The 26,510-nt window shown below is 44.8% G+C and overlaps 1 protein-coding gene across 1 annotated transcript in view; it reads right to left on the minus strand.

Annotated features, from left to right (window-relative positions):
• Window positions 1–26,510, minus strand: part of VAV1 (vav guanine nucleotide exchange factor 1) — a 65,007-nt gene that overhangs the window by 14,733 nt on the left and 23,764 nt on the right. Inside the window, exons 2-22 of the mRNA XM_061150541.1 lie at window positions 18,997–19,113; window positions 18,437–18,495; window positions 18,253–18,318; window positions 17,988–18,096; window positions 17,801–17,896; window positions 16,183–16,251; window positions 15,895–15,998; window positions 14,411–14,510; window positions 13,585–13,680; window positions 13,291–13,359; window positions 12,930–13,016; window positions 12,745–12,830; window positions 11,969–12,101; window positions 11,053–11,162; window positions 10,079–10,180; window positions 9,734–9,831; window positions 9,623–9,645; window positions 9,240–9,285; window positions 6,469–6,605; window positions 6,073–6,138; window positions 2,739–2,770 (exon numbers count right to left, since the gene is read on the minus strand). Of these exons, the coding sequence (XP_061006524.1) occupies window positions 2,739–2,770; window positions 6,073–6,138; window positions 6,469–6,605; window positions 9,240–9,285; window positions 9,623–9,645; window positions 9,734–9,831; window positions 10,079–10,180; window positions 11,053–11,162; window positions 11,969–12,101; window positions 12,745–12,830; window positions 12,930–13,016; window positions 13,291–13,359; window positions 13,585–13,680; window positions 14,411–14,510; window positions 15,895–15,998; window positions 16,183–16,251; window positions 17,801–17,896; window positions 17,988–18,096; window positions 18,253–18,318; window positions 18,437–18,495; window positions 18,997–19,113 (1,805 nt within the window). The remainder of the gene's footprint in view (window positions 1–2,738; window positions 2,771–6,072; window positions 6,139–6,468; window positions 6,606–9,239; window positions 9,286–9,622; window positions 9,646–9,733; window positions 9,832–10,078; window positions 10,181–11,052; window positions 11,163–11,968; window positions 12,102–12,744; window positions 12,831–12,929; window positions 13,017–13,290; window positions 13,360–13,584; window positions 13,681–14,410; window positions 14,511–15,894; window positions 15,999–16,182; window positions 16,252–17,800; window positions 17,897–17,987; window positions 18,097–18,252; window positions 18,319–18,436; window positions 18,496–18,996; window positions 19,114–26,510) is intronic.

Below are 26,510 nucleotides of genomic sequence, written 5' to 3' on the forward strand. Positions count from 1 at the left end.
CTAGAGAGAGGTGCTGGCTGCATACCATTGTGAATGTACTAAATATCATTTAATATAAATGTGAAAAATAAACAAAGATGTGACTATGAATATATTTATGCTATAAGTGCAAATATACAACAGAAATAATGTATATTAATTATAGCTAATATATAATTATATATGATGCATCAGCAAGAATATGAATATGTTAATAACATAAATTTAAGAATATAACATAAAAATATACATTAGCATTATACACTAAATATACATTAATATACATTAATATAGATAACACATAATTATAAGTGATATAAAATATGATATCAATGTGTTTATGCTATAAATATAAACATTAATATATAACAAGTAATATATATTAATTATATACTATATAATTATAGACAGTACATATGGAATTAGTATACAACATAAATAATATACACTATAGATAATGCATTTATGATATAAATATGAATTATGTATTATATATAAAGTGAATGTGTTTGTAAATATATAACAATTTATATTATATACCATATAATTACAGATAATCTATGTATGAATATGCCTATATGCTCTAAGTGTGAATATAACATATATAATATATGTTAATCATACATTTTTGTTGTTGTTAAGTTGATTAATCATGCCTGACTCTTTGCAATCCCATGCACTACAGCTGGCCAGGCTTCTTTGTCCATGGGATTTCCCAGGCAAGAATACTGAAGTGGGTTGCCATTTCCTTCTCCAGGGGACCTTCCCGGCCCAGGGATCAAACCCACATCTCCTGCATTTGTCAAATATTAGCAGGCAGATTCTTTACTGCTGAGCCACCAGGGCTTCCCATAATATAAACATATAACCTAATGTGTATTAATTATATATATTTTAATATATAACTAGCTACATTATGCAATATATAATTATATTGATAAATGTGAATATGTAATATAAGTGTAAATAATAACATAAATGCCATTTTAAAGGGTGAGTTTTATGTCATGTGAATTTTACCTCAATTTTGAAACTAAATTTAAAAAAAACCCATGGTGAATAAAATGTCAAAACTTTACATAAGGACAAGATCTGACTCTGCACGTGCCTGGCTGACCACAATTCACCTCTCCCTACTCCCAGCGCTATCATATCCTGTCGTGATTTACAGTTTTGATAGTTTGCCCATCATAGTGGTTTTTTTTTTTTTCCTTGCTTTTGTTTGATAAAACATCACATTAAAACAGTATGGCTCTCAGAAAAAAAAAAAGAGCACGGCTCTCAAAGTTTGAGTTTTGGGCACCCCCTGCAATCCTCGTTGCACCCAAAGTCAGGGTCTCTCTCTCCTGACCCCAGGTCTGGCCGCAGTGGCCTCACCTGACCACATCTGACAGGGCAGGGATACAGTGAGCACCCTGCCTCAGGTGAGCACAGTTTAAACCCTGGGTCTGCCACCCAGCTGCCCCGTGACCTCAGGAACTGAGTGTGCTCCTCTGAGCCCTAATTGCCTTCTCTGAAAAGAGGAGATAAAACTGCCCATCACAGAGGAGCACTTTTGACAAAAGGCAAAGACGCAGTTGAAGCACCTCATACGTGGTGGGTGTTCACCACACGGGAGCATTGTTAGGCCCTTTGTGTAATAAGGTTGGGCTTTGAAGTCCTGCAGACCTGGGTTCGAATCCCACCTCTTTGACTTCCTTGCTTTGTAACACTGAACCAGTTCCTTGCTGCTCTCTGGGTCTCGGTTTCCTCCGTCGCAGAAAGAGATTAAGAAGAGTATGCACTCAAAGCATTATTACAAGAATTGCCCTTAAAATGCTGACACAGTGGTCATAAAAACAATACCACAGTGCGTCAAGTCTAAGATATCAATCATTGTAAAATACACCATGCTTTCACAGGCAATTATGAAATAAAAATGACTGGTTTCCCTGGTGGCTCAGATGGTAAAGAATCTGCCCAGAGAAGGGAATGGCTACCCATTCCAGTATTCTTGCCTGAGCAGAGGAGCCTGGCAGATTACAGTTCATGAGGTCACAGAGTCTGACACGACTGAGCAACTTAGCATGCACATGCACCCATAAAATTAGGCAGAAGAACTGAGACACCACTAATTGTTAAGAGCCATTCCAATGCCAGAGGCTTTAAACAGCGAGAGGGTAAAATATGCATTTTACAATGGATGAAATGTGGTCATAACAGTTAATGCTAATAAGAACAGATAATAAAGTGCTTTTTGCACGTCAGGAATAGAGCTTAGCACCTTTACAGGCTCATGGAAACTTCTTAACAGCCTTATGACTCAGATATTGTTACCAGTCTGTTTTCCAGGGAGGAAAGCTGAAGCACAGAGAAGCTGAGTTACTGGCTAAAGGTCACACAGCTGGATAACGTTAGAGTCAGAACTGGAACCAAAGCCAGTGGGCTCCGAAGCAACAGCATAAACCTCCATCCCTCACTGTGCTCTAAGCAGTAGGTTCTCAAAAGAAGGCAGGGGGAGAGGGAGAAGAAGCTCCCATTATATTGTCACCGTCATTTTCTTTCCATTAGAACCTAATATCCCAAAGTCAAGGACCCTCTTTGGTCTGTGCTCTCTCCTCAGCAGCCCCCAGTGTAGGGCTGGACCCAGTAGTTAATGCCCAAAGTTTGAAGAATGAATAACTGACTTCTTTGCAGCCCCTTGTGGCACCCCAATGTCCAGCCCAAACATCCACCCCAAAGCACCCCAAGCTGAAAATAAGAAAGATGGTTCTACTCACCAGAGATGAATGGACAGGTCCTGAGGGGGACCCTGGGGACACAGGCAGAGACCGAGACTTAGGGAAAAGGGTTCAGCGTGGCAACAGACTTCAGGACACTGCATTCATTCATTCCACTATCGTGTACTGGGGGTCTATTATGTGCCAGGCACTGTGCTCTTCTCTGGAAATACAGCCCCAGAATCCAGTGGGAGAGATCAGTCCACCCCTCCCAAATGAATCAGCTTTAAAGAGGCAGCTACTTGTGTAGGCAGAAACTGGAAAGATGTTCAGGTCTTGACATGTGAATGCCAAGTCCCACAGAAAGGATCCTGGCTCCTTGGAAAAATGGTTGATTCCAAGATTGGGGCAGAAAGAGTACAAGAGCAGCCTGCTCTTGTCCTAAACAGTAAGGAAGGGCTCAGAGAACAATGAGGTTATGTCAAAAGGACAGAGGAGCCAGGCTGAAGGGGCTCCCACTGGTCCAGTGAACCAGTGACATTGCCCAGTCATGTCCAACTCTTTGCGACCCCATGGATTATAGCCTACCAGGCTCCTCCATCCATGGAATTTTCCAGGAAACAGTACTGGAGTGGGTTGCCATTTCCTTCTCCAGGGGATCTTCCCCACCCAGGGGTCAAACCCAGGTCTCCCGCATTACAGGCAGACACTTTATTGTCTGAGCTACCAGGGAAGCCCTAAGCCCACTGGTCCAGGCCAGAACAACATTAAAATAAAAATCCAGGAACATTTCCTGAGATAGATAACACACAGATACACAGATAGACACATAGATGATTGATAGATACATAGATAAATACAAAGATGATAATTAGATACATAAATGATTGATAGATACAGAGATGGATATATAGATAGATACATAGATAATGGATGGATACACAAGTACATAGGCACACAGATGATTGCTACATAGATACACAGATAAATATATAGATGATTATTAGACAGATCCATAGATAATTGATACATAGATGCAGATGGATACATGGATAGACACACAGATACACAGATGTGCAGGTGACTGACAGAGTCATAGATACAAAGATGACTGATTGATAGATACATACATACATAATGCACAGATACATAGAAGAGACAGTTCTTTACAATAAGTGAAAGTGAAAGTGAAGTCGCTCAGTCCTGTCCAACTCTTTGCGACCCCATGGACTGTAGCCTAACAGGCTCCTCCGTCCATGGGATTTTCCAAGCAAGAATACTGGAGTGGGTTGCCATTTCCTTCTCCAGGAGATCTTCCTGACCTTGGGATTGAACACAGGTCTCCCTCATTGTAGGCAGATGCTTTACCGTCTGAGCCACCAGGGAAGCCCTTTTTACAATAGAATATCAGCTAATAACTTAGGAAGAATAATGGAATTAAAAATTCATAATGCAACTCCACAGTGGAGAAAGGACCCCAAGCCAAAGAAAAAAAAAGCAAAAAATATTTTCTGGAAAATTGGTAAAGTGCAAATACATACTCTGAATTACATAATATATAATTTATACATTATAATTTCTAATATGTGATAATTTATAATAATAGAACATCCATGCTGAATTTCATGTTTTCAAAAATCATGCTATGAATATACAAGAGAAGGTTCCTGTTCTTGGCAGGTATTCAGAGATTAAATGTGAAATGTGTCTGTAAACTTACTTTGAAATGTCTCAATAAAAAATAAATAATAAGACATTTTCTAAATAAACAAAATGCTCAGAGAAAGATGACAGAGTCAATGAGACAAAATGTTAACAATTGGTGATCTGACTAAGAGATATATGGGAGTTCTTTGCATTATTCTCGTGACTTTTCTGGGAGTCTGAAATTACATAAAGTGAAAGCAAAAAAAATGGGAGAGACTTTGTCTCTGCAAGCTCCTATGAGAGCTACAAGGCGGGCAGCGGGGTAGTGAGGAAGAATGAGGTTTGGGGAGAGTGGGGAAGATTTGAAGTCATCATCAAGATGAGGAAATCAAGAGAGTGGGAAACAGGTGAAGAAAGACAAGCGCCGGGCAGAGGGCTGGGCAGGTCTGCTCCCTGCAGAAGGAGGCACAGGGGATGTGACCCCGTAGAGGACTCTATTTGGTGCCTCTGAAGGAATGCAGGGGTTGGCCAGCCTTCTGAACCCCTGTTCCTTCCCCAAGCGATGGAGAAGATCTTCATACAAGAAGAATCAAGGATGGAGGTTCTTTAAAAAACTAAAAATACAGCTACCATATGACTCTGAAATCCCACTCCTAGGCACATATACAGAGAAAAACGTGGTCCAAACGGATACACGTGCCCCAGTGTTTACTGCTGCACTGTTTACAATAGCCAGGACAGCCTAAATGTCCATTGTCAGAGGAACGGACAAAGAAGATGTGATACGCATATAAAATGAAATACTACCCAGCCATTAAAAAGAATAAAATAATGCCTTTGCAGCAATGTAGATGGAACTAGAGATTGGCTTCTCTGGTGGTTCAGATGGTAAAGAATCCACCTGTAATGTGGGAAACCTAGGTTTGATTCCTGGGTTGGGAAGAGCCCCTGGAGGAGGGCATGGCAACCCACTCCGGTATTCTCGCCTAGAGAATCCCCATGGACAGAGGAGCCTGCGGGCTACAGTCCATGGGGTCACAAAGAGTCAGACATGACTGAGCAACTAAGCACAGAGATTGTCATACTGAGTGAAGGAAGTCAGACAGAGAAGCAGAGACATCATATGACATCCATTTTATGCTAAATCTAAAAAGACATGATACAAATGAACTTATTTACAAAACAGAAACAGACTCACAGGAACTTAGAGAATAAACTTATGGTTGCTGAAGAAAGGATGGGAGAAAGGGAGAGTTGGGAAGTTTGAGATGGACATGTATACCCTGCTATATTTAAAATAGGTAACCAACAAGGATCTGCTGTATGGCACAGGGAACTCTGCTCAATGTCATGTGGCAGCCTGGATGGGAGCAGGGTTTGGGGGAGAATGGATACATGTATATGTATGACTGAGTCCCTTTTCTGCCCACCGGAAACTATCACAACATTGTTCACTGGCTATACTCCAAGACAAAATTAAAGGTTAATTTTAAAAAGTCATATGTTCATGTGTATGTAATAAAAACTGAAATGTAAAAAATAAAAATAAAAAGAACCAAGGAGATAAAGGACTGGCCATCCTTCCCAGGGTGAACCTCTCTCTGGGCTTAGTCAGCAAGGTAGGGAGTGACATGCCATGATGGACAGCCCCTCCTGATCTCAGGAGCATTCCCCTCAATGCTGCCCACCCTCACAGGACTCTCTCTGCAACCCCGTGCCCTCACTCCAACCAGACTGAGGCACTCACATGCACATAGGGCTTGACCCTATTGCAGGGAAACCAGCCGACTTCATTGGTAGACGTATTCCTTCCCTAAAAAGATGGAAGGGAGAGATGGACAGAGAGGTTACAGGCAGCCACCCTGCTTGTGTGTATCCATCTTTCACCCAATAGCCACTCTGCTTGGCTATCTCTCCATGACCTGGAATGACCCAGAGAGGGACCAACCAGTATCAACTTCTGGAAATACCACCAGCCAAGAAGGGCCAGGTCAGCCCCAGAAATCCCCATAGACATCACCCTGCCCGGAGCAAACTTCCATTGCCAGAGTCCAGTGGGAGCATGATCCCACTCCAAAGGCCACCTACACCCTGACCCCACGTTCAGGTCCTTCCCCGTCATTCCCAAGGCCCCAGCCTATACCTCCCACCAGTTCTGTTCGGCTTCAGCCTTAGTGAGCTCCACAATGTCTCCCGGGCTGAGGCGTAGAAAAGGTCCAATGGCTCCAGGGGGTGGGGGCAGCCCGTAGTATTCCTGGCACACCTCCATCTTGGGCAGGCCTGGAGGGGAGGGGAGGGGAGGGGATGATACAGTGAAAGTCCAGGACTTTCAAACCCAAGTCTCGCCACCCAGCAGGATGGCTAAGTTAAAAAGACAGACAATACCAAGTGGCAGCAAGGATGTGGAGCAACTGGAAGTCACCTGGATTCCTGGATTCTTTTTTTTATTTTAATTTGAAGAAGTTTTTAATATGAAAGCATCTAAAATAATTTTTTTTTGCATAAATGGGAAGGGTGACCATGGCTCCACAGCTCATTCCTGCATGACTAGTAGGAACCCACTTTGGAAAACTGCTGGGCACTATTCACTAAAGCTAATTCCACTCACAAATACATCACCAAGAGAAATGAAACACAGGTCCCCAGAGAGTCGTAGATGAAGAATGTTCACAGCAGCTCTATTCACAAGAGCCAAAAAACTGGCAACATACCCAATGTCTTTAAGAAGATGGATAAGCACAGCATGAAATAACCATATCATGGAATACCATACAGCAATGAAAAAGAACGAGTGGCTGCTTCAAGCAGATACACTAATATGCTGTGAGAGTCCATGCTATACAACTTCATTTGTATGAAGTTAAAGGGCAGGCAAAACTAATCTATACTGATAGAGGTCAGAAAGTGGCTCCCTCTGGGAGATAGGGCAGACTAGCAGTGAGTATGACCAGCGCCATCCAATAAAACTTTCTGCGATGATGGAAGTGTTCTATACATTGATCTGAGTGGTGGTTACATGGGTAGAGATTCAGTGAGCCATATTCTTAAGATTTATTCATTTTACACACTTCATGGTATGTATTTTCTATCTCAAAAGAAATATATCTGTCTCATAGAAAATTATATATATATATATATTTCAATAGGAAATTATAGAAAATTACATGTTTCTGTCTCAATAGAAAATGATAATTATATATATCCATATAAAACATATATGAGCAAGAGTATGTATATAAATATGCAAACATATATGTGAACATATACATATTGTTTAAGTATCTATATGGTGGATATATACGCACATACACACATTCATATATATTTTCTCCTTCTGAGGACATCTGGGTTGTTTCTGGTTTTTGGCCAGTAAAGCTAATATGTACATTTTTTTATAAAGCTGATTTTATACATATATATTATTACATTATATACATGTATAGAATATATCATATATGTATTCCCACTGTTGACCATATTTGAGTTGTTTCTAATTTTTAACTATTACAAATAAAGCTGAAGTACCTATAGCTATAGACATAGAACTATAGCTATCTACAGATATAGATATAGATAGAATGACAGATATGAAACTGAATCTTTATATTGATTCTGAACAAAGAGTTTATTTTTCTTGGCCACACCAAGTTCGTTTTTTTACTTTGTGGCCACACTGTGCAGCATGCGGGGATCCTGGCTCCCCAGCCAGGAATCAAATCCACACCTCCTCCATTGCAAGGCAAATTCTTAACCACTAGACCACCTGGGAGGTCCCCCCTAGCTCCTGAATAAAGTCTTGCCCTACCCACCCCCTGCTTCCTAGGCTTTGCACATGCTGTTCCCTCTGCCTGGACCACTCCTGCCACCTCATTCGTCTAACTCCACCTCATCTTTCAAGTGTCCACTTTAATGCCTCCTCCTCTGAGCAGCCTTCCCTGATGGCTCAGATTCATCAGGTCTCCCACTGTGATGCTCCGGAAAACCCTCTACTCCTATCACCTCAACTGGAATAACTTAGCCAAACCCTGTCTCCCACTACACACCTGGGAGCTTTGGGAGGACAGGAAGTATCCCGTTTTTAGTCACCAGTTTACCTCAGAGGATATATACAATAGATGTTGAATAAAAATTACTCATCGTGACTGTGATCCCACAGACACTGTTAACATATACATGAATCCAGCCTTTCCACCACCTCCCCCAGGCTAAAAAGAATTCTGGCTTGGTCAAACTGCATCTCCTGCTCCTTACCTTTCAGGCGGACTATGCTTTGCTGAAACCACCCTATTACGATAAGATTCTGTGACACAGAATCCAGGGGAGAGGGCATGACGTGTGCCCAGCCAGCTAAGACTGCAGATGGAGTTTGTCAGCAAACAAAAAAAGGGAGGGTGGCCAGTGAATAATAAAGGTGAATGGGAGGGGGTGGAGGAACAAACTGGGAATTTGAGATGGACAGATGCACACTACTATATATAAAGAGATAAACAACAAGGACCTACTTGGGAACAGGGAACTATATTCAATATCTTAAAATAACCTACAATGGAAAAGAATCTGAAAAATATCTGTGTAAACTAAACTACTTTGCTGTATATCTGATTCACTGTAAATCAACTAAACTTCAATTTTAAAAAACACCTGTGTACATAAAAAAGTGAATGGGAGGAAGGAGCATGGTAACAAGGATTGCCATGTTCCAAGCACCCCCTTCACAGTGTTTAAGCAAAGCTAATAACAAATTGACTTCACCATTTAAAACTTCCTTTCGAGTTTCTGGGACTAGAACAGATGCCTTATAAGTAGGATGTTATGTGGTCATTAACATAATCATTGAGATCTCTCCCTGGGTCAGCATCACTGAGGCAAAGACTAGACTTCTTTCTGTCCTGCAGAGTGTGTCTGCTGACTCACCCAGCTCATTCCTCTTTTTGTCCTGAGCCCGCCGATGTGGCTTATCCTGGAGGGAGAGACCAAAAAAGCGAGCATGACTATCTGCACCCAGTCCAGGGGCTCCTCAGCCCTTATCTGCCTGCGTGTGCCTGCTCAGTCACTCAGTTGTGTCAGACTCTTTGCAACCCCAGGGACTGTAGCCCGTCAGGCTCCTCTGTCCATGGGATTTCCCAGGCAAAAATAGTGGAGTGGGTTGCCATTTCCTACTCCAGGGGATCTTCTAGACCCAGGGATCAACTGGGCATCCAGCCAAGAGCCACACCCACTGATAGAGTCTCCCAGGTCCTTCCTTCCTGACTCCTACCCCAATTTTCCATGCACAGAAAGGAACTTGGGGGTCTTACCTTCTTCATAGTTCCTGAATAATCTATGGGAGGGTAAAGGATATACTGGTTAGAATGGGGTGGGGGGAGCTCTCACGCAGAAACCCACCTCCCAGCTCAGTCCCCTAGTACCTTGTCCATGTCGACCACAAGGAGGGACCCTCCCAAGACACTCCTTATGTGCGGGTGCTCGGCACCGTTGACATCGGTACCCCTGATAGAAAGTGCCTCTGAGATGCAAGGGGGAGATAAAGGAAGGAGTCAGTGATGCTGAACAAACACAGCCAATCATTTTGCCAACAACATAAAGGGCCCCTTTGGGTTTTCTTTAGAGCAGAAAAGAGACGGAGAAGCTGAAGATCAAAGGAGAGCCTCCGCCCTCCCAGCTCAGGGGCATGATGGCCAGGGGAGCCCCCCACCCCAAAGAGGAAGGGACAACCCACCCCAGCATCCAGGTCCATCCTCCCAGACTCCCACCTCAGCAGCATCTGGCAAGCCTTGCAGGATGTTGTCTCCTCAAAGGAAAACATCTGGAAGTCATGACCATTGGCAGTGGCGTTCTCGGGGTAGATGTTGGAGCTGGCGAGGGAAGAGAATTCCATGCAGTGGAACAGGATTCAGCCATTAAAGGGAATGAGGTACCAGGACACGCTGCAACCTGGATGGATCAAGACCTCTTTCCTTTTTTACGGCTAAATACTGTTCCATTGCATGGATATGCCCTATTGTGTTTCTCCATCCACCCACTGATGGACATTTGGATTGTGACCACCATTTTGCTATTGTAAATAGTGCTGCGGGGAACATAGGTGGAGACAGAAAGTGGGTGAGTGGGTGCCAGGGGCTGGGAGTAGGGAAAGTAGGAAGTGATCACTGCTTGAGTGCAGGGTCTCATCTTGGGGTTTGAAGATGTTTTGGAACTAGATAGAGGTGGTGGTCGCAAAGGGTGAATTTACTAAATACCACTGAATTGTGCACTTTTTTAAAAGATTTTTTTTTAACTTGGACCATTTTAAAAGTCTTCATTGAATGTGTTACAATATTGCTTCCATTTTTTATGTTTTGTTTTTTTGGCCACAAGGCATGTAGGATCTTAGTTCCCTGACCAGGGATTGAACTCACACCCCCCCCTGCACTGGAAGGGGGAGTTTCAACCATTGAACTGCCAGGGAAGTCCCAGAACTGTGCACTTCAAAATGGCCAAGTTTTTCTTATGTGAATTTCATCTCAAGAAAGAGAAGGAGGAAGACAAGGAGAAAGGATTTCCAGGCTGGTGATGGAAAATCGTGACCACCTGGCATTCTGGGGATGCAGACTGTCTTGAAAGCCTGTCCCTCCCATTTCCCAGAGGAAGAAGCTGAGGTTCTGAGTGACCCCATGGCAGGGTGAGACTAAAGTCCAAAACCGCCTAACGTCCCCTGAGGATGGAAAGATGGAGGAGGGGGTCTCACATGGCCATCTCGAATTGCTCCATCCACTTCTTCTTTAGCTCCCGTGTCTTGAAGAACAGCTCATAACCCTGGGCACCTTGGTCCTCGATCAGGAGGAACATGTGAGTCCACTGCAGAGAAGCAGGGTTCAAAATGAAGGCACCCGCTCTGCGGAGGGTGGGACCACATGCCCATTGACCCTACTGCTCTGGGGAGGAAGGGGTCAAGCCATCTACAGCCTGTCTGCCCCCAGGAGAGCCGTGTAAAGGGCTTCCCAGGAGAAGCAAATATACATCCACAAATCTGGATTCATACACACGCATACTTATACCTATGGCTGATTCACGTTGACGTACGGCAGAAACCAACACAATATTGTAAAGCAATTATCCTCCAATGAAAAACAAATTTAAATAAAAATTTTAAGAAATTAAAAAAACAAAGTCACACTCGGGACTTCATTGGCTGTCCAGTGGTTAAGACTCCATACTTCCACTGCAGGGGGCGTGAGTCTGATCCTTGATGGGAGAACTAAGATCCCACATGCCACGTGGCCAAAATAAATAAATTAAAATTTTTTAATTAATTTATTTAATTAGAGGCTAATTACTTTACAACATTGTAGTGATTTTTGCCATACAGTGACATGAATCAGCCATGGGTGTACATGTGTCCCCCATCCTGAACTCCTCCTCCCACCGCCCTCCCCATCCCATCCCTCAGGGTTGTCCCACTGCACCGGCTTTGAGTGCCCTGTTTCATGCATTGAACTTGGACTGGTGATCAATTTCACATATGGTAGCATACATGTTTCGATGCTAAATCTCACACACACACACACAAACACACACTGGCATTCCAAGGGCCAAGCAGAGAGCTCAAGTGGCATTGAGGGTCCCCTGCATTGGGGTCCCCAGTTACCACCTCCGAGGCTTACCTTCTTGTTGTCCCTCTCTCCGGAGGAGTCATCTCGAACCTGGAAGCTATGCAGGTTCACAAAGTCCTTGAGGTCGTAGGAGTCCCCTCGGCGCTTACAGATGAGCAGAGCTTTGTCAAGCAGGAAGGCATACCTGGAGGCAGGCAAGTGTCCCTGTCTGGCTCCTCCCTAGGCCCCCAGCTCCCTAAGTTCAGCCAGCTCTCCACCTGATCCCCTCCCACTTTCCGGGCCCACTCTGCTGTCAATCTAGGATTCTGGCTCTCTTCTCCCCAGTGGCCAGCTTGGCCACACCTACCTGTCTATCTTGACCTCACCCATTAGATTCTTGCTGTTCCTGCCACCTGTCCTTCTTGGCTCCACCCACACAACCATGCTGGCTTTGCCTCTCCTCTCAGTCTAGGCTCCACCCACTGGTCCATATGGCCCCACCCACCTACCTCAGATGGTAAGGAATCCGCCTGCAATGCGGGAAACCCAGGTTCGATCCCTAGGTTGGGAAGATCCCCTGGAGAAGGGAATGGCAACCCACTCCAGTATTCTTGCCTGGAGATTCCCATGAACAGAGGAGCCTGACGGGCTACAGTCTATGGGATCGCAACGAGTCGGACACGCCTGGGCGACTAACATTTTTTTTTAACCTGTCTATCTAGAAATAGCACCAAGCCCTTGCCCAGACTGCATCCTAGATCTGTGTTGGCTCCACCCACCTGCCTAACCAGTAGCCTGGCCCCGCCCCTGTCCAGGCTCCGCCCCAGATACGTATTGGCTCCGCCCACCTGTCCATCTTGGAGCGCCTCTCCACCGAAGTTATCTTCAGCTCACCATCGATCTTGGGTCGGCCGTAGTGGGCTAGAGACTGGTCCTACATAGCAGACAAGAGGTCTGGCAAGGGGCCCTCAGGAGGAGGTGACAACCCCTCCCCACGTGGCCACACCCCGGCCCTCCCCTCCCACCCCCTCACCAGGTTCTCGATGGACAGCTGGAAGTTGGTAATCTGCCGCAACGTCTCATTGTCCCGCTTGACCTCGTTTACGCACTGTGCCAGGTCCTGGGGGTGGGGCAGGGGTGAGCCTGGGTGCCCCCCCCGCCAACCTTATCCCCCACCTGGCAGGGAATGGAGGGTCAACCTCCAGCAGGGGGCAGCAGGAGAATGTCACTGTCCCCAAGGGGGATGCTGGGAATAAGTCATTTGAGGTATAGGTGTGTCCCCTGCTGTGGAGGGAGGGGGCGGCCCGTGGGTGTGGCCGTGCCTGGGTGGCACTCCCTGACTTAAACCCATGGGTGTCTGTGTGGCACCGCCGTCCCTGTGTGTGACCACTCACCCTCATGGCATCTAGGGCCAGCCGCAAGTTGTCCTTCTCCATTGCATCCTGTGTGTGTTTCACCAGCTCCTGTGTGACCCACAGAGATGTATATTGCCTGGGCCTGCCCCCTCCTCCTGGGGGGCCTTCCAAACAAGTCTGGCCCACCAGCTCCTTCTTCCTCCCCCTGCTGTCCCTAGAGGCTGGGGCAGAGCCCCAGTGATACCCTCCCAGAGACGGAAGCCCAGCCCCCAGCAGTCCTTGCAGGGAGATCTATGTGCCCCTAGAAGCCCATGCCTTGCCCTCTTTGTGCACCTGGAGAAGGAGGTGATATTTGAGCACCCGCTGCATGGGCACCATCAACAGGTCCCTTAAGGTGAACCTCCCGTTGTTCGCGCGCTGAGAGCATTCCTAGGAGGTTGGCGAAAGGGGTGAGTGAGAAGAGGTGGAGGCAGGTGGGGATTGTTCTAGACCTGAAGCCTCTTCTCCCCGCTCCCCAAGGAAATAAGGAAGAACGCCACAGGGTGAGGGGTGACAGCTGGAGGCTGCCTGAGGTAGAGGTCCAGGATTCCTCAGCTGAGGGGGGCTCCAGAGAGGGAGGTAGACAGGCCTGGAGGGTCCCCATGATGGAGACCAGAGAAATTAAATAGACAGCAGATACTGGCCATCCCTCATCATCCCTGCTCCATCTATGCTTCCACTAGACAAACGGATCCAGGTTGGGATTCAGTCCAGGGTCCGTGCTCCCTCCAGGATCAGGGCTTGGCTGGGATCGGGGCTCTGTGTGAAGTGGGAACTCAGCCCAGAACTGGGGTTTGGCCCAGACTTGGTGCACAGCCAGGGTTGGGCCTCTGGCTGGGGTTCAGGTCAGTGTCAGGATCCCAGGCTGGTACCAGGGCTCCATCCAGAGTACAGGGTTCAGCTGGGGTCAGGGCTCAGCGCTCTGGTCTATCTCCTCCTGCTCAGTTTCTCCCACTTGGCTGATCAGTACCTCCCTCCCCAAACCTTCAGCGGGCAGACCCCTGGCTGGGCTGCACCAGGAAGGGATGCTCTCTCCAGCTCAGTCTCCCCACTACTGCCCCCCAGAGAGTGGAAAGGAGTGAGAGAGCTTCCCCCCACAAAGATGGAGCCCATCCCCTACTTCCAGCTTCATTTGTACATCCTCCCGGGCTGTGGCCACGCGGTCCAGGTGCTTGCTGGCCGACTCCACTTGGCTGCAGTAGCGGCCATAGATGAGGAACCTGCAGGAAGAGGGCAGGCGGCCGGGGAATGACACTGGCACTAAGGTGTCAATCCCGGCCCCGCCTCTTCCCAGCTGGATGACGCTGAGCCTCACTCTCCCTGTCTGTAAAATGGGCATAACAATAGCCCCTCCCTATACAGAGTGAAGTAAGCCAGAAAGATAAAGAACATTACAGCATACTAACACATATATATGGAATTTAGAAAGATGGTAATGATAACCCTATATGCAAAACAGAAAAAGAGACACAGATGTACAGAACAGACTTTTGGACTCTGTGGGAGAAGGCGAGGGTGGGATGTTTCCAGAGAACAGCAATGAAACATGTATATTATCTATAATGAAACAGATCACCAGCCCAGGTTGGATGCATGAGACAAGTGCTCGGGCCTGGTGCACTGGGAACACCCAGAGGAATCGGGTGGAGAGGGAGGTGGGAGAGGGGATCGGGATGGGGAATACATGTAACTCCATGGCTGATTCATGTCAATGTATGACAAAACCCACTACAATATTGTAAAGTAATTAGCCTCCAACTAATAAAAATAAAAAAAAAATAAAAAAACAAACAAAAAAAAACCAATAGCCCCTCCCACATATAGGTTATTGTAGCATTAAATGAGATAATGCACAAGAAGCTCTTAGTGGAGCACCTGGCATGTCAACTCTGCTTAATGTTCATTTATTTAGTAAGAATTTATTGAACATGTACTTTGTGCCAAGTTCCACATTAAGCTCTGTAGGATTCCCTGGTAGCCCAGCTGGTAAAGAATCCGCCTGCAGTGCAGGAGACCCTGTTCGATTCCTGGGTCAGAAATATCCGCTGGAGAAGGGATAGGCTACCCACTCCAGTATTCTTGGGCTTCCCTAGTGGCTCAGCTGGTAAAGAATCCGCCTGCAATGCAGGAGACCTGGGTTTGATCCCTCGGTTGGAAAGATCCCCTGGAGAAGGGAATGGCTATGCACTCCAGTATTCTGGCCTGGAGAATTCAGGAGGGGATTCCCTGAATTCTGGGGACACCCCAGAATTCTGTGGGGTCACAAAGAGTCAGACATGACTGAGAAACTTTAAAAAGAAAAAAACAAAAAAAGGCATCAATTTATTCGATGCTCACCACAACCCCAAAGAGGTACATTCTTGGATCACAGATTTTAGAGACATAGAAGTAGAAGCACAGAGTGGTTAAGTGACTTTCCAGTGCCATACAACTCACAAGAGAAAGAGCTGGGAATTTAACCAGAGATGAGCAGTCCTGTGCCCACAAAGAAAGAAAGAAATGCCTTCTCTGTTTGGTGGTCGATGAGGGCAATGTCTCCTGAATGCCCAGCCTGGGCAGGGCAGGGTGACCTCCAGAGGTCTGGGCTGGCTGACTGGGTCTCACCTCTCCTTGTATTTGATGAAGACTTGGTAGAGGGTGGGTGCACTGGGGTTGGCCAGGGCTTCCTTCATCTCCTTTAGGAAATGGGTGTGCACACGAAGCAGGTCCTACTTGGAGGGAAGGGATGAGGGTTGGAGTGGGAGCCTGGAGCTGGGGATGCTGGGTGGGAGAAGGATCATCCGCCCACCCTACGTGGTTCATCTCCCAGCCCCCACAACCCAGGGACAGATGAAGCCAGCAAACCATCCCCACTGGACGGAAGCCTGGGAAGGTGGGAATCAGTCAGCTCACCTCAATGTTGATGAAGATAATCTCGATGTCTTGGGGTTTAAGGAACCGCTGCAAGGGCTTCATAAAATGCTGTGGGAGAGTGGGGAGAGAAGGATGGAGAAGGGGAAGACTCCTTCTTCCAGGCCAGTCCCAGAGACACAGAGAGGAGGAGACAGAGATGGAAAGGGACAAATAGAAACATAAGAGACTGGGAGAGAGAGAGAGATGTGCAGAGAGAAAGAGACAGAGGCAAGGAAACAGAAAAGGAGAAAGAAATGGAGAAAGTCCACACAAAAACCTGTACAGGACTGTTCCATGCAGAATTTATCATCATAAATTCCCAAAGTGGAAACAACCCACATGTCCATCGACAGATGAATGAATAACAAAATGTGGTCCACCCAGAAAAAGGAGTGAAGCACTGACACTCACTACAGTGTGCATGAACCTTGAAAACACAATGTTCAGCAACAGAAGTCAGGCACAGAAGGCCACAGAGTGAATGAGTTCATTTAGATGAAATGTCCAGAATAAATAAAGCCACAGAGACAGAAAGTAGGTTACTGGTTGCCAGGGAGGGGCTAGGGGGAAATTGGAGTTTAAGGGGTGATGGTTAAGAGGTGTGGGGTTTCTTTGAGGGATGATGAAAATGTTCTAAAATTGGGAATTTCCTGGTTGCCCAGTGGTTAGGACTCTGTGCTGTCACTGCTGAGAGCCTGGATTCAATTCCTGGCCCAGAAACTAAAATCTCACAAGCTGCAAGGCCAAAACAACAGAAAAAGAAAGAAAATGTTCTAAAATTAAACAGTGGTACACAACTTTGAGGGGTTCCCAGGTGGCGCTAGTAGCAAAGAACCCGCCTGCCAATGCAGGAGACACAGGTTCAATCCCTGGGTCAGGAAGATCCCCTGGAGGAGGGCATGGCAACCCACTCCAGTATTCTTGCCTGGAGAATCCTATGGACAGAGGAGCCTGGCAGGCTGCGGTCCATGGAGTCACAAAGAGTCGGACATGAATGAGCACACATACAACACTGTAAATAAACTATACTGCAATAAAATTTTTTAAAAAATAAACAGTGGTGATGGTGGCAAACCCTTGCGAATATACCAGAAAATATTAAATTGTAGATGTTCAATGGCTGAATTGTATGGCATTTTGATTAAATCTCAATAAAAGGCTTAAAAGAGAGATGGCCAGGGACTTCCCTGATGGTCCAGTGCTTAAGACTCCGTGCTTCCACTGCAGGGGGCATGGGATCCATGCCTGATCCAGGGAACTGAGACCTCACATGCCACATAGTGCAGGAAAAACAAAAAAGAAAGAAAAAAAAAAAAAACAAACCAAGAGCGAGAGATGGCCAAAGGAAAAAGAGGAAGTAGAAAGTGCGAGACAGCAATAGAGATAGATGGACAAATGAGGATACAGGAAAAGAGGGAGACAGAGATAAAGAGACATGGAAGGAGAGAAATTCAAACAGAGGGAGAAGTAGGGAGCAACACCGAGGGGACCAGAGGCGATGAGAGACGAAGACACACGGAGCAGGGAGGACAGGGAACATCCCCAAGCCCGTGTGCGGTGGACGCTGCCTCTCCACTCTGCGCATGCGCCTGGCAAGGGCCAGGTCTAAGCACCGCACCTGTTGGATGGAGCCCAGCGTGTCTGTGTATTTCTCCTCCGTCTGCTGGATCTCCCGCAGACAGCAGCACCGCTTGTCATACTCTGTCATCTTGGGCTGAGAGCGGGGAGGAGAGGCTGATGTTGGGGTGTCCGGGGACGCGCCCCACCCATGAGCCTGCCCACCCCGGCCCTGCGCCCCCACACACCGGCATGGGTACCGGCTCCGAGCGCATGAGGTCCTCGTAGACCTCGTCGCCCTCCGCCTCCTCGTTCTCCACGCAGTCATACAGGTCCTCATCCTCCTCCACCGTGTCGCTGCAGGACGCGGAGTCAGGCGGAGCCAGGGAAGCCCCCAGACCAGGGACCTTCCGACACCCCAGGGAGAGGCCAGGTCCCCTCAGACCCCCACCCCCCATGGCGGGCCTTGTCTCCTCAGACCACCAGGGCAGGATCATGGTCTCAGACACTCACTCGATCTGGTCGGACAGTCCACTGTAGATGTCTTCATCACCCACACTCTCCTCAGTGGGGAAGGGCCTGGGGGAGCCAAGATGGTATAAGCAGAGACCCAGAGGGGTCAGGTGGGCAGGGGGCTTCAAGGAGGAGGGTTAGAGCCCAACGGGGTCCAGAGCTGTCGGCTCTCATAGTTACTCACATGATCCCCTTGTTCTGGGCAATCTGGGTCCAGGACAGAGCGGACAGGGTGTAGATGACCTGTGACAAGGGCCAAGGCTGCTCAGCAAGCCCCTTGCCCACCCGCATGCCAGAACACTGCCTCCAAGCACTTGACCTTAAGGTTGGACTTCATGTCCCTGGGAGCCCAATTCAGAATTTTCCCACCTTCCTATGTCCCCACGTCAGCATGTCCACATTCCCTTAACTGAGCACCCACCACTTGAACCCTTTGTTCTAGTCAGTCGTCATAACCACTCAGACAGAATGGGATGATCTTATTTCCAAGTTACAAAGGACCTAGGGCTCAGAGAGGCACAGCCACATATCTGAGGTCCCACAGCAAGTGATGGGACAGGGACTCAAATCGGGTTCCACGTGTTCCAAGCAAGGCTCTTTGCACCTGCTGTAAACTTGTTCTAGCCCAGCAGTCCTTCCCTGACAATGCTTGGTTTGTCCAGTGTAGACATTCATGGAAATGAATTGAAATCCAGCCTTTGGGCTCTAGGTGTCCAGCTCACAAGCAGCTCAGTCCCATCGTACCTTGCCAAAATCCTGCACATCGAAGAGGTCGAAGGCCTCGAAGAGTTCACTCCGCTTGAGGCCAAACTTCTCATAGCAGGTAGACAGGAAGGTGCGGATATTCTTAAGGCAGAGGAACTGTGGGAAGAGAAACGAGGTTGGAGGACACAAAATGGGACAGAGGAGAAGTTGACTCCTGGCCATTGGGCTTGAGGTCTGGCACAGAAGAGGAAAAAGAAGGCCCAGCCCCCTCTCAAGAAAGATCAGGCTGTACCTGAAGCCACCTCTACTCCTGCATTTTTTTTTTACTGAGGTAAAACTTATAAGATACAAAGTTAACCATTAACAGATAACAATCTGGTGTATATAAACAATGGGATGTTACTCAGCCATTGAAAAGGAATGAAATTTTGATTTATGCTGCATCACAGATAAACCTTGAAAACATTATGCTAAGTGAAATAAGCCAAACACAGAAAGATGAAAGTTGTATGATACTGTCCCTAGGAAAGGCACATCCATAGAGACAGAAATTAGGATGGGGGGGTGGGTACCAGAGGCCGGGGGAAGGGATGGGGAGTCTGTGTTTAATGGGCACACAGTGTCTGTTCGGGATGATGAAAAAGTTTTCGATATAGTGGTGATGGTGACACAACCTGATGAATGTATCAAATGCCGCTGAACTGTATACTTAAGCAACTCCTGCAGCTCAATTCCAGAAAAATAAATGACCCAATCAAAAAATGGGCCAAAGAACTAAACAGACATTTCTCCAAAGAAGACATACAGATGGCTAACAAACACATGAAAAGATGCTCAACATCACTCCTTAGCAGAGAAATGCAAATCAAAACCACAATGAGGTACCATTACACGCCAGTCAGGATGGCTGCTATCCAAAAGTCTACAAGCAATAAATGCTGGAGAGGGTGTGGAGAAAAGGGAACCTTCTTACACTTTTGTTGGGAATGCAAACTAGTACAGCGGCTATGGGGAACAGTGTGGAGATTTCTTAAAAAACTGGAAATAGAACTGCCATATGACCCAGCAATCCCACTCCTGGGCATACACACCGAAGAAACCAGATCTGAAAGAGACACGTGCACCCCAATGTTCATCGCAGCACTGTTTATAATAGCCAGGACATGGAAGCAACCTAGATGCCCATCAGCAGATGAATGGATAAGGAAGCTGTGGTACATATACACAATGGAATATTGCTCAGCCGTTAAAAAGAATTCATTTGAATCAGTTCTAATGAGATGGATGAAACTGGAGCCCATTATACAGAGTTAAGTAAGCCAGAAAGATAAAGACCATTACAGTATACTAATACATATATATGGAATTTAGAAAGATGGTAACAATAACCCTATACACAAAACAGAAAAAGAGACACAGATGTACAGAACAGACTTTTGGACTCTGTGGGAGAAGGCGAGGGTGGGATGTTTCAAGAGAACAGCATCAAAACATGTATACTATCAAGGGTGAAACAGATCACCAGCCCAGGTTGGATGCATGAGACAAGTGCTCGGGCCTGGTGCACTGGGAAGACCCAGAGGGATCGGGTAGAGAGGGAGGTGGGAGAGGGGATCGGGATGGGGAATACATGTAAATCCATGGCTGATTCATGTCAATATATGACAAAAACCACTACAATATTGTAAAGTAATTAGCCTCCAACTAATAAAAATAAATGAAAAAAAATTAAAAAAAACAAGTGGTTAAAATGGCAAGTATTATTGTTTTATTTTACATATATGTAATCTGTATATTTTCATATAAAATTTTATTTATATTTATAAAACATACTTATTTTATTTATAGACAATGATAAATATATATAGTTTGCCACAATAAAAAATTTAACCATTAACCACTTCATTCATTTTTTAATTAATTTTTATCGGTGTATAGTTGATTTACAATGTTGTGTTAGTTTCTGCTCTCCAACAAAGTTTTTCGGTTATACATATACATATACCCACTCTTTTTTAGATTCTTTTCCTATGTAGGTCATTACAAAGTGTTTTTTTAGAGCAATGTAAAAATATTTTTATTTTCAGAAATAGTAGATGCAAGCATTTAAGGTTGTCTAATACTATTGTACAAATGATCTTCAGGTTGTATGCAAAATATCTGACACAGGGACAGCCTATTTTTTATTGCAGGATAGTTGCTTTACAACGTTGTGGCCACCTCTGACATTACAGCGTCCTGAGCAGAGTTCCCCGTGCTACACTGTAGGTTCTCATTAGTTATTTATTTTATAACCACTGACTGCTGGCGGTTTAGTTGCTAAGTCATGTGAAACTCTCCGCAATGCCATGGGCTGTAGCCCTCCAGGCTCCTCTGTCCGTGGAATTTCCCAGACAAGAATACTGGAGTGGGTTGCCATTTCCTTCTCCAGGGGGTCTTCCCGACCCAGGGGTCAAACCTGTGTCTCCTGCGTTGCATGTGGATTCTTTACCGCTGAACCACCAGGGAAACCCATTATAACCATTAACCATTTTCAAATGTCCACCTCAGTGGCGTTTAATGCATTCGCGGTATTGTGCCATCATCACCCCGCCTAGTTCCAAGACAATCTGTCACCCAAAAGGAAATCCTGCACCCACGAAGCATGCACTTTGCATTCCTCTCTCCCTTCCTTTCTCCCTGGCAACCGCCAGTGTGCTTTCTGTCTCTATGCTTTTATTTATCTATGTCCATCAGTTGATACTAGGTACACAACATGAGGCATAGCTAAGCAATAGAATACAACTCAGCTGCAAAAAGGGGTGAAGGACTGATGCATGCTACAAATAATCAAAAACATGTTCTGTGAAAGCTGCCAGACAGAAGGTCACATATTTTGTGGTTCCATTTATATGAATCATCCTTGGTAACATTTATATGAAATATCTCTGATATTCCACTTCTATGAAATATCCCTGCTACTGTATAGCACAGGAAATTACATTTAATATTTTATAATAACCTATAATGGGCTTCCCTGGTGGCTCAGTGGTAAAGAATCCGCCTGCAATGCAGGAGACACAGGTTCAATCCCTGGGTCGGGAAGATCCCCTGGAAGAGGAAATGGCAACCTGCTCCAGCATTCTTGCCTGGGAAAATCCCATGGACAGAGGAGCCTGGGGGCTACAACCTATGGGGTCACAAAAGAGTCGGACACGACTTAACTAAACAACAACAACTCTGTGATTCTACAATATTTGTATTTGGGGATGCCTACTCTATGTGGTTGGGCACTCAGAACTGTTCCATTCTCTTGATAACCCTGTGGGGTTTTAACGCCCATTTTACCTAAAAGGAAGCAGGCTCAAAGAGGGAAGGAAAGTTGCCCAAGATTATTAACAGCAAGAGTGACTCTGTGGCTGGGAATTCCCTGGTGGTCTAGTGGTTAAGACTCTGCGCTTCCAGTGCAGGGGGCACAGGCTTGATCCTGGTCGGGAAGTTAAGATTCCACAAGTCGCAGAGGTGTGGCCAAAAAAAAAAAAAAAAAAAAATTCTATGCACAGAGAACTCTGCTCAATATTATGTAACAACCCAAATGGGACAAGAATTTTAAAAAGAACAGATACATGTATATGTATCACTGAATCACCAGACTATACACCTAAAACTAACATAACATTGTTAATCAACTATACTCCAATATCAACAATTTAAAAAAGGAAAAAGAGGAAGCATGTGGCATAGAAAACACATTTCTGGTTATCAAAAGGGAAAGGCCGAGAGGGTGACAAATTAGGAGATGGGGATTTACAGATACACACTATTGAGTATAAAATAAATAAACAGGGACCTACTGTATAGCACAGGCAACTATACTCAATACTCTTGAAATAACTTACAATGGAAAAGAATCTGAAAAAGAATATATGGCAACCCACTCCAGTATTCTTGCCTAAAGAATCCCCATGGACAGAGGAGCCTGGCAGGCTATGGTCCATGGGTTTGCAAAGAGTCAGACACGATTGAGCAGCTAAGCCCAGCACATACATATATATAACTGTATCATATTTGCTATGTACTTGAAACTAACCACACCGTAAAATTCTTGACTGGAGAATCCCCATGGACAGAGAAGCCAGGCGGGCTACAGTCCATAGGGTCACAGAGAGTTGAATATGACTTGGCACGCACAAATCAACTATACTTCAACTTTTTAAAATCAAAATAAAACCAAACAAACAAAAGTAAGTCCATGGAAGAGCTGAAATTTGATTCCAAGATGGTGTGAATCTGGAGTCGATTTTCTTGACTATAACTTCATTGCTTTGCACGAAATGGAAGTCACCATGAGCACCTGCCACGTGCTCCGTTCTCAGCACTTTCTATATATTGTTTTAAATTTATGTATCTTCAAATAAAAAAAAAAAATATATATATATATATATATAAGGTAGGCAACAGGACGGTTTGATATACTTATTCATAGTGAAAGCATTACTACAGTCAAGCTAATTAACACTTCTCGTAGTCATCATGTTTTCATGTGTAATGAATGCACTTGAAATCTGCTCCCATAGCATAGTCATGGTGTTCAATACAGTGTTACCAAGTACAGTCACACAGTACCCTAGAGCTCCAGACTGACTCCTCCTAAGTAACTTCAACTTAATACCCTTTAACCAATATCTGCCCATTCATTTCCCCACCCCTACCCCCAGCTCCTTGTACCCATGGTTCTACTCTGCTTCCGGAAGTTTTACTCTCTCTGTGTAGAGAGGTCAGCTCATCAAAATGAATTTAAAAATTAAACAGGAATGCTTCTACTGTGAGTGTCCCCATTAATTATAATGTTCTCTGTTGGTTCCTAACAGAAATTATGTTTTTCTTCTTTTTTTTTTTTTTAATTGAAGTATTAGTTGATTTACAATGTTGTCTTTGTTTCAGGTGTACAACAAAGTGATTCAGACATAGGTAGATAATTCTTTTTCAGATTGTTTTCCATTATAAGTTTTTGCAAGGTCTTCCCTGGTGGTCCAGTGGTGAGGAATCTGCCTGCCTATATAGGCGACATGGGTTCAATCCCTGATCAGGGAAGATCACACATGCTGTGGAGTAACAAAGCCCCTGTACGAAAACTATTGTGCTCACATGCTGCAACTGCTGAAGCCCATGAGCCTAGAACCGGTGCTCTGTGGCAAGAGAAGCCACTGCAATGCGAAGCCCACATACAACTACAGTAGTCCCCAGGGGATGCAACTAGAGAAAGCCAGCGCAGCAGTGAAGACCCAGCGCAGCCAAAAAAAAAAAAATTAATAAAAAATAAGTTGTTATAAGATAATGACTATAGTTCCCTGTGCTATATAGCAGATCTTTGTTGGTCATCTATTTTATATATAGCAGGGTATATATGTTAATCCCAAACTTCTAATTTATAGAAACGTTTTCATCCATTTAAATAAGTTTCTTTTTATTCCTAGCTTCTTGGAAAGTCTTTGTATTTGCTCATTTCATTGAATCAGGAATGGATGTTGACTTTGATTAAGTGATTTCAAAGACCTGTACAAGACAAGCAAGTGTATTTTGTTCTTGATTCTATTAGTATAGTGAGTTATATTAATCGAATACCCGATACTGAATCCTTGGTTCTTTTGAAGTGACTCTCAACTTTTCTCTGCATTTGAAAAAGGTAAAAATGAAAAAAAAAAGAAAAAGGTAAAAATGAGTCACACAACATCTATGGGCTCTAAAATGTCAGTGTAAGACCCTGATTATAATTTCAGTATCATTAATTCCTGCTACTGCTGCTGCTAAGTCGCTTCAGTCGTGTCCGACTCTGTGTGACCCCATAGACGGAAGCCCACCAGGCTCCCCCGACCCTGGGATTCTCCAGGCAAGAACACTGGAGCGGGTTGCCATTTCCTTCTCCAATGCATGAAGTGAAAAGTGAAAGTGAAGTCGCTCAGTCATGTCCGACTCTCAGCAACCCCATGGACTGCAGCCTACCAGGCTCCTCCATCCATGGGATTTTCCAGGCAAGAGTACTGGAGTGGGGTGCCATTGCCTTCTGATTAATTCCTATGTATCTAAAAATTATAGATTTTTGGAGGCTATTCCGCCTCAATATTTGTGAATATTTTTGCTCTCATGCATGTGGCCACATTTAAGTCAGATCAGAAGTGATTAAAATAATGAAAAGGGGAATTTATTATAAATTTTTTTAATATATGTAATCATATTTATATGAGAGATACCATGGAATCCCTGCAATAATCTTACAAAATAATTACAATTATTATACTCACTTTATAGATAAGAAAACTCAGGCAGGGACAGACACTGCTGGAGTACAAACTTAGACAGCTGCATTTATGAATCAATTCAATACACACTGTTCTCTGTATCTTTGTATCTCACACTTTCATCTTCAGATTGTATCTTCTTCTGAATTATTTCCACATCAACAGCCTATTTAAGCCATATTATGTGGAACATGAACTTTAACATAAATGAATGTATTTAAGGCGAGAACATCCTACTCTCAAAGAAAACCAGGATCAAGTGCTATAAACAGAAGTCAGTGTAAAACAAATATAATGTAAATAGTGTTATAAAATTTTAGCTTGGTGGTCCAGTGGTTAGGACTCCGCACTCCCAGTGCAGAGGGCCAGAGTTCAACCCCTGGTCAGGGAACTAAATCCCACATGCCACAACTAAAGATCCTGTATGTCACAACTAAGATCTGGTGCTGCCAAATAAATAAATACTTTTTTAAGAACTTAAACCTTTGTCTTAGGTAAAAAGCAAAACATTACACCTAAGAGTGAAATGCTACAGAAATTTTCTTTGACATCAGAACTAAGGCAAGAGTGCCCACTGTTCATTCTTACTCATATTGCACCAAAGATCTTAGCCTGTGTTGTAAGACAAGACAAAGAAAGAAAAGAAAATTAGAAAAGAAAGACATTAATACTCAGTTTTGCAGATGATATGATTGTCAACATAGAAAGCCCCAAAGAACACACACATAAATAACTGGAATCAATAAAATAGCAACGTCACCGAATACAAAATCAACTTACCACATCACATATCGGCACATCAACAACAATCAATCAGAAAATGTGTTTTGTTTTAAGATAACGTTAGTGAAATATTAGAACTCAAAGTTCTAAAGTCAAACTAAACTATGGTGATAGAAATCAAATCAGTGGTTGCTTCTGGGGTGGGGAGGGTAGAAGAGATTGACTCAGAAAGGCTGCAAGTGATGGAAAAGTTCCGTGTCTTGATAAGGGTGTGGGTTGCACAAGGGTACGTGTTTGCTAGAACTTGATTGAACAATAAGTTGAAGAACCGAGCAGTTCCCTATATGAAAACTGGATTTGATTTTAAAAGGATAGCATTTCCCATCACCTAAAAAATGTAAAAGCTCACTGCCTGCCAATTCAGGGACACGGGTTTAATCCCTGGGTCAGGAATATCCCCTGGAGTAGGTAATATATTCTCTAGTATTCTTGACTGGGAAATCCACGGGCAGAGGAACCTGACAAGCTAGAGTTCACAGTGTCGCAAAACAA

This window comes from Dama dama, chromosome 9, assembly GCF_033118175.1.
Source record: "Dama dama isolate Ldn47 chromosome 9, ASM3311817v1, whole genome shotgun sequence".
In the NCBI taxonomy this organism is placed as follows: Eukaryota; Metazoa; Chordata; class Mammalia; order Artiodactyla; family Cervidae; genus Dama; species Dama dama.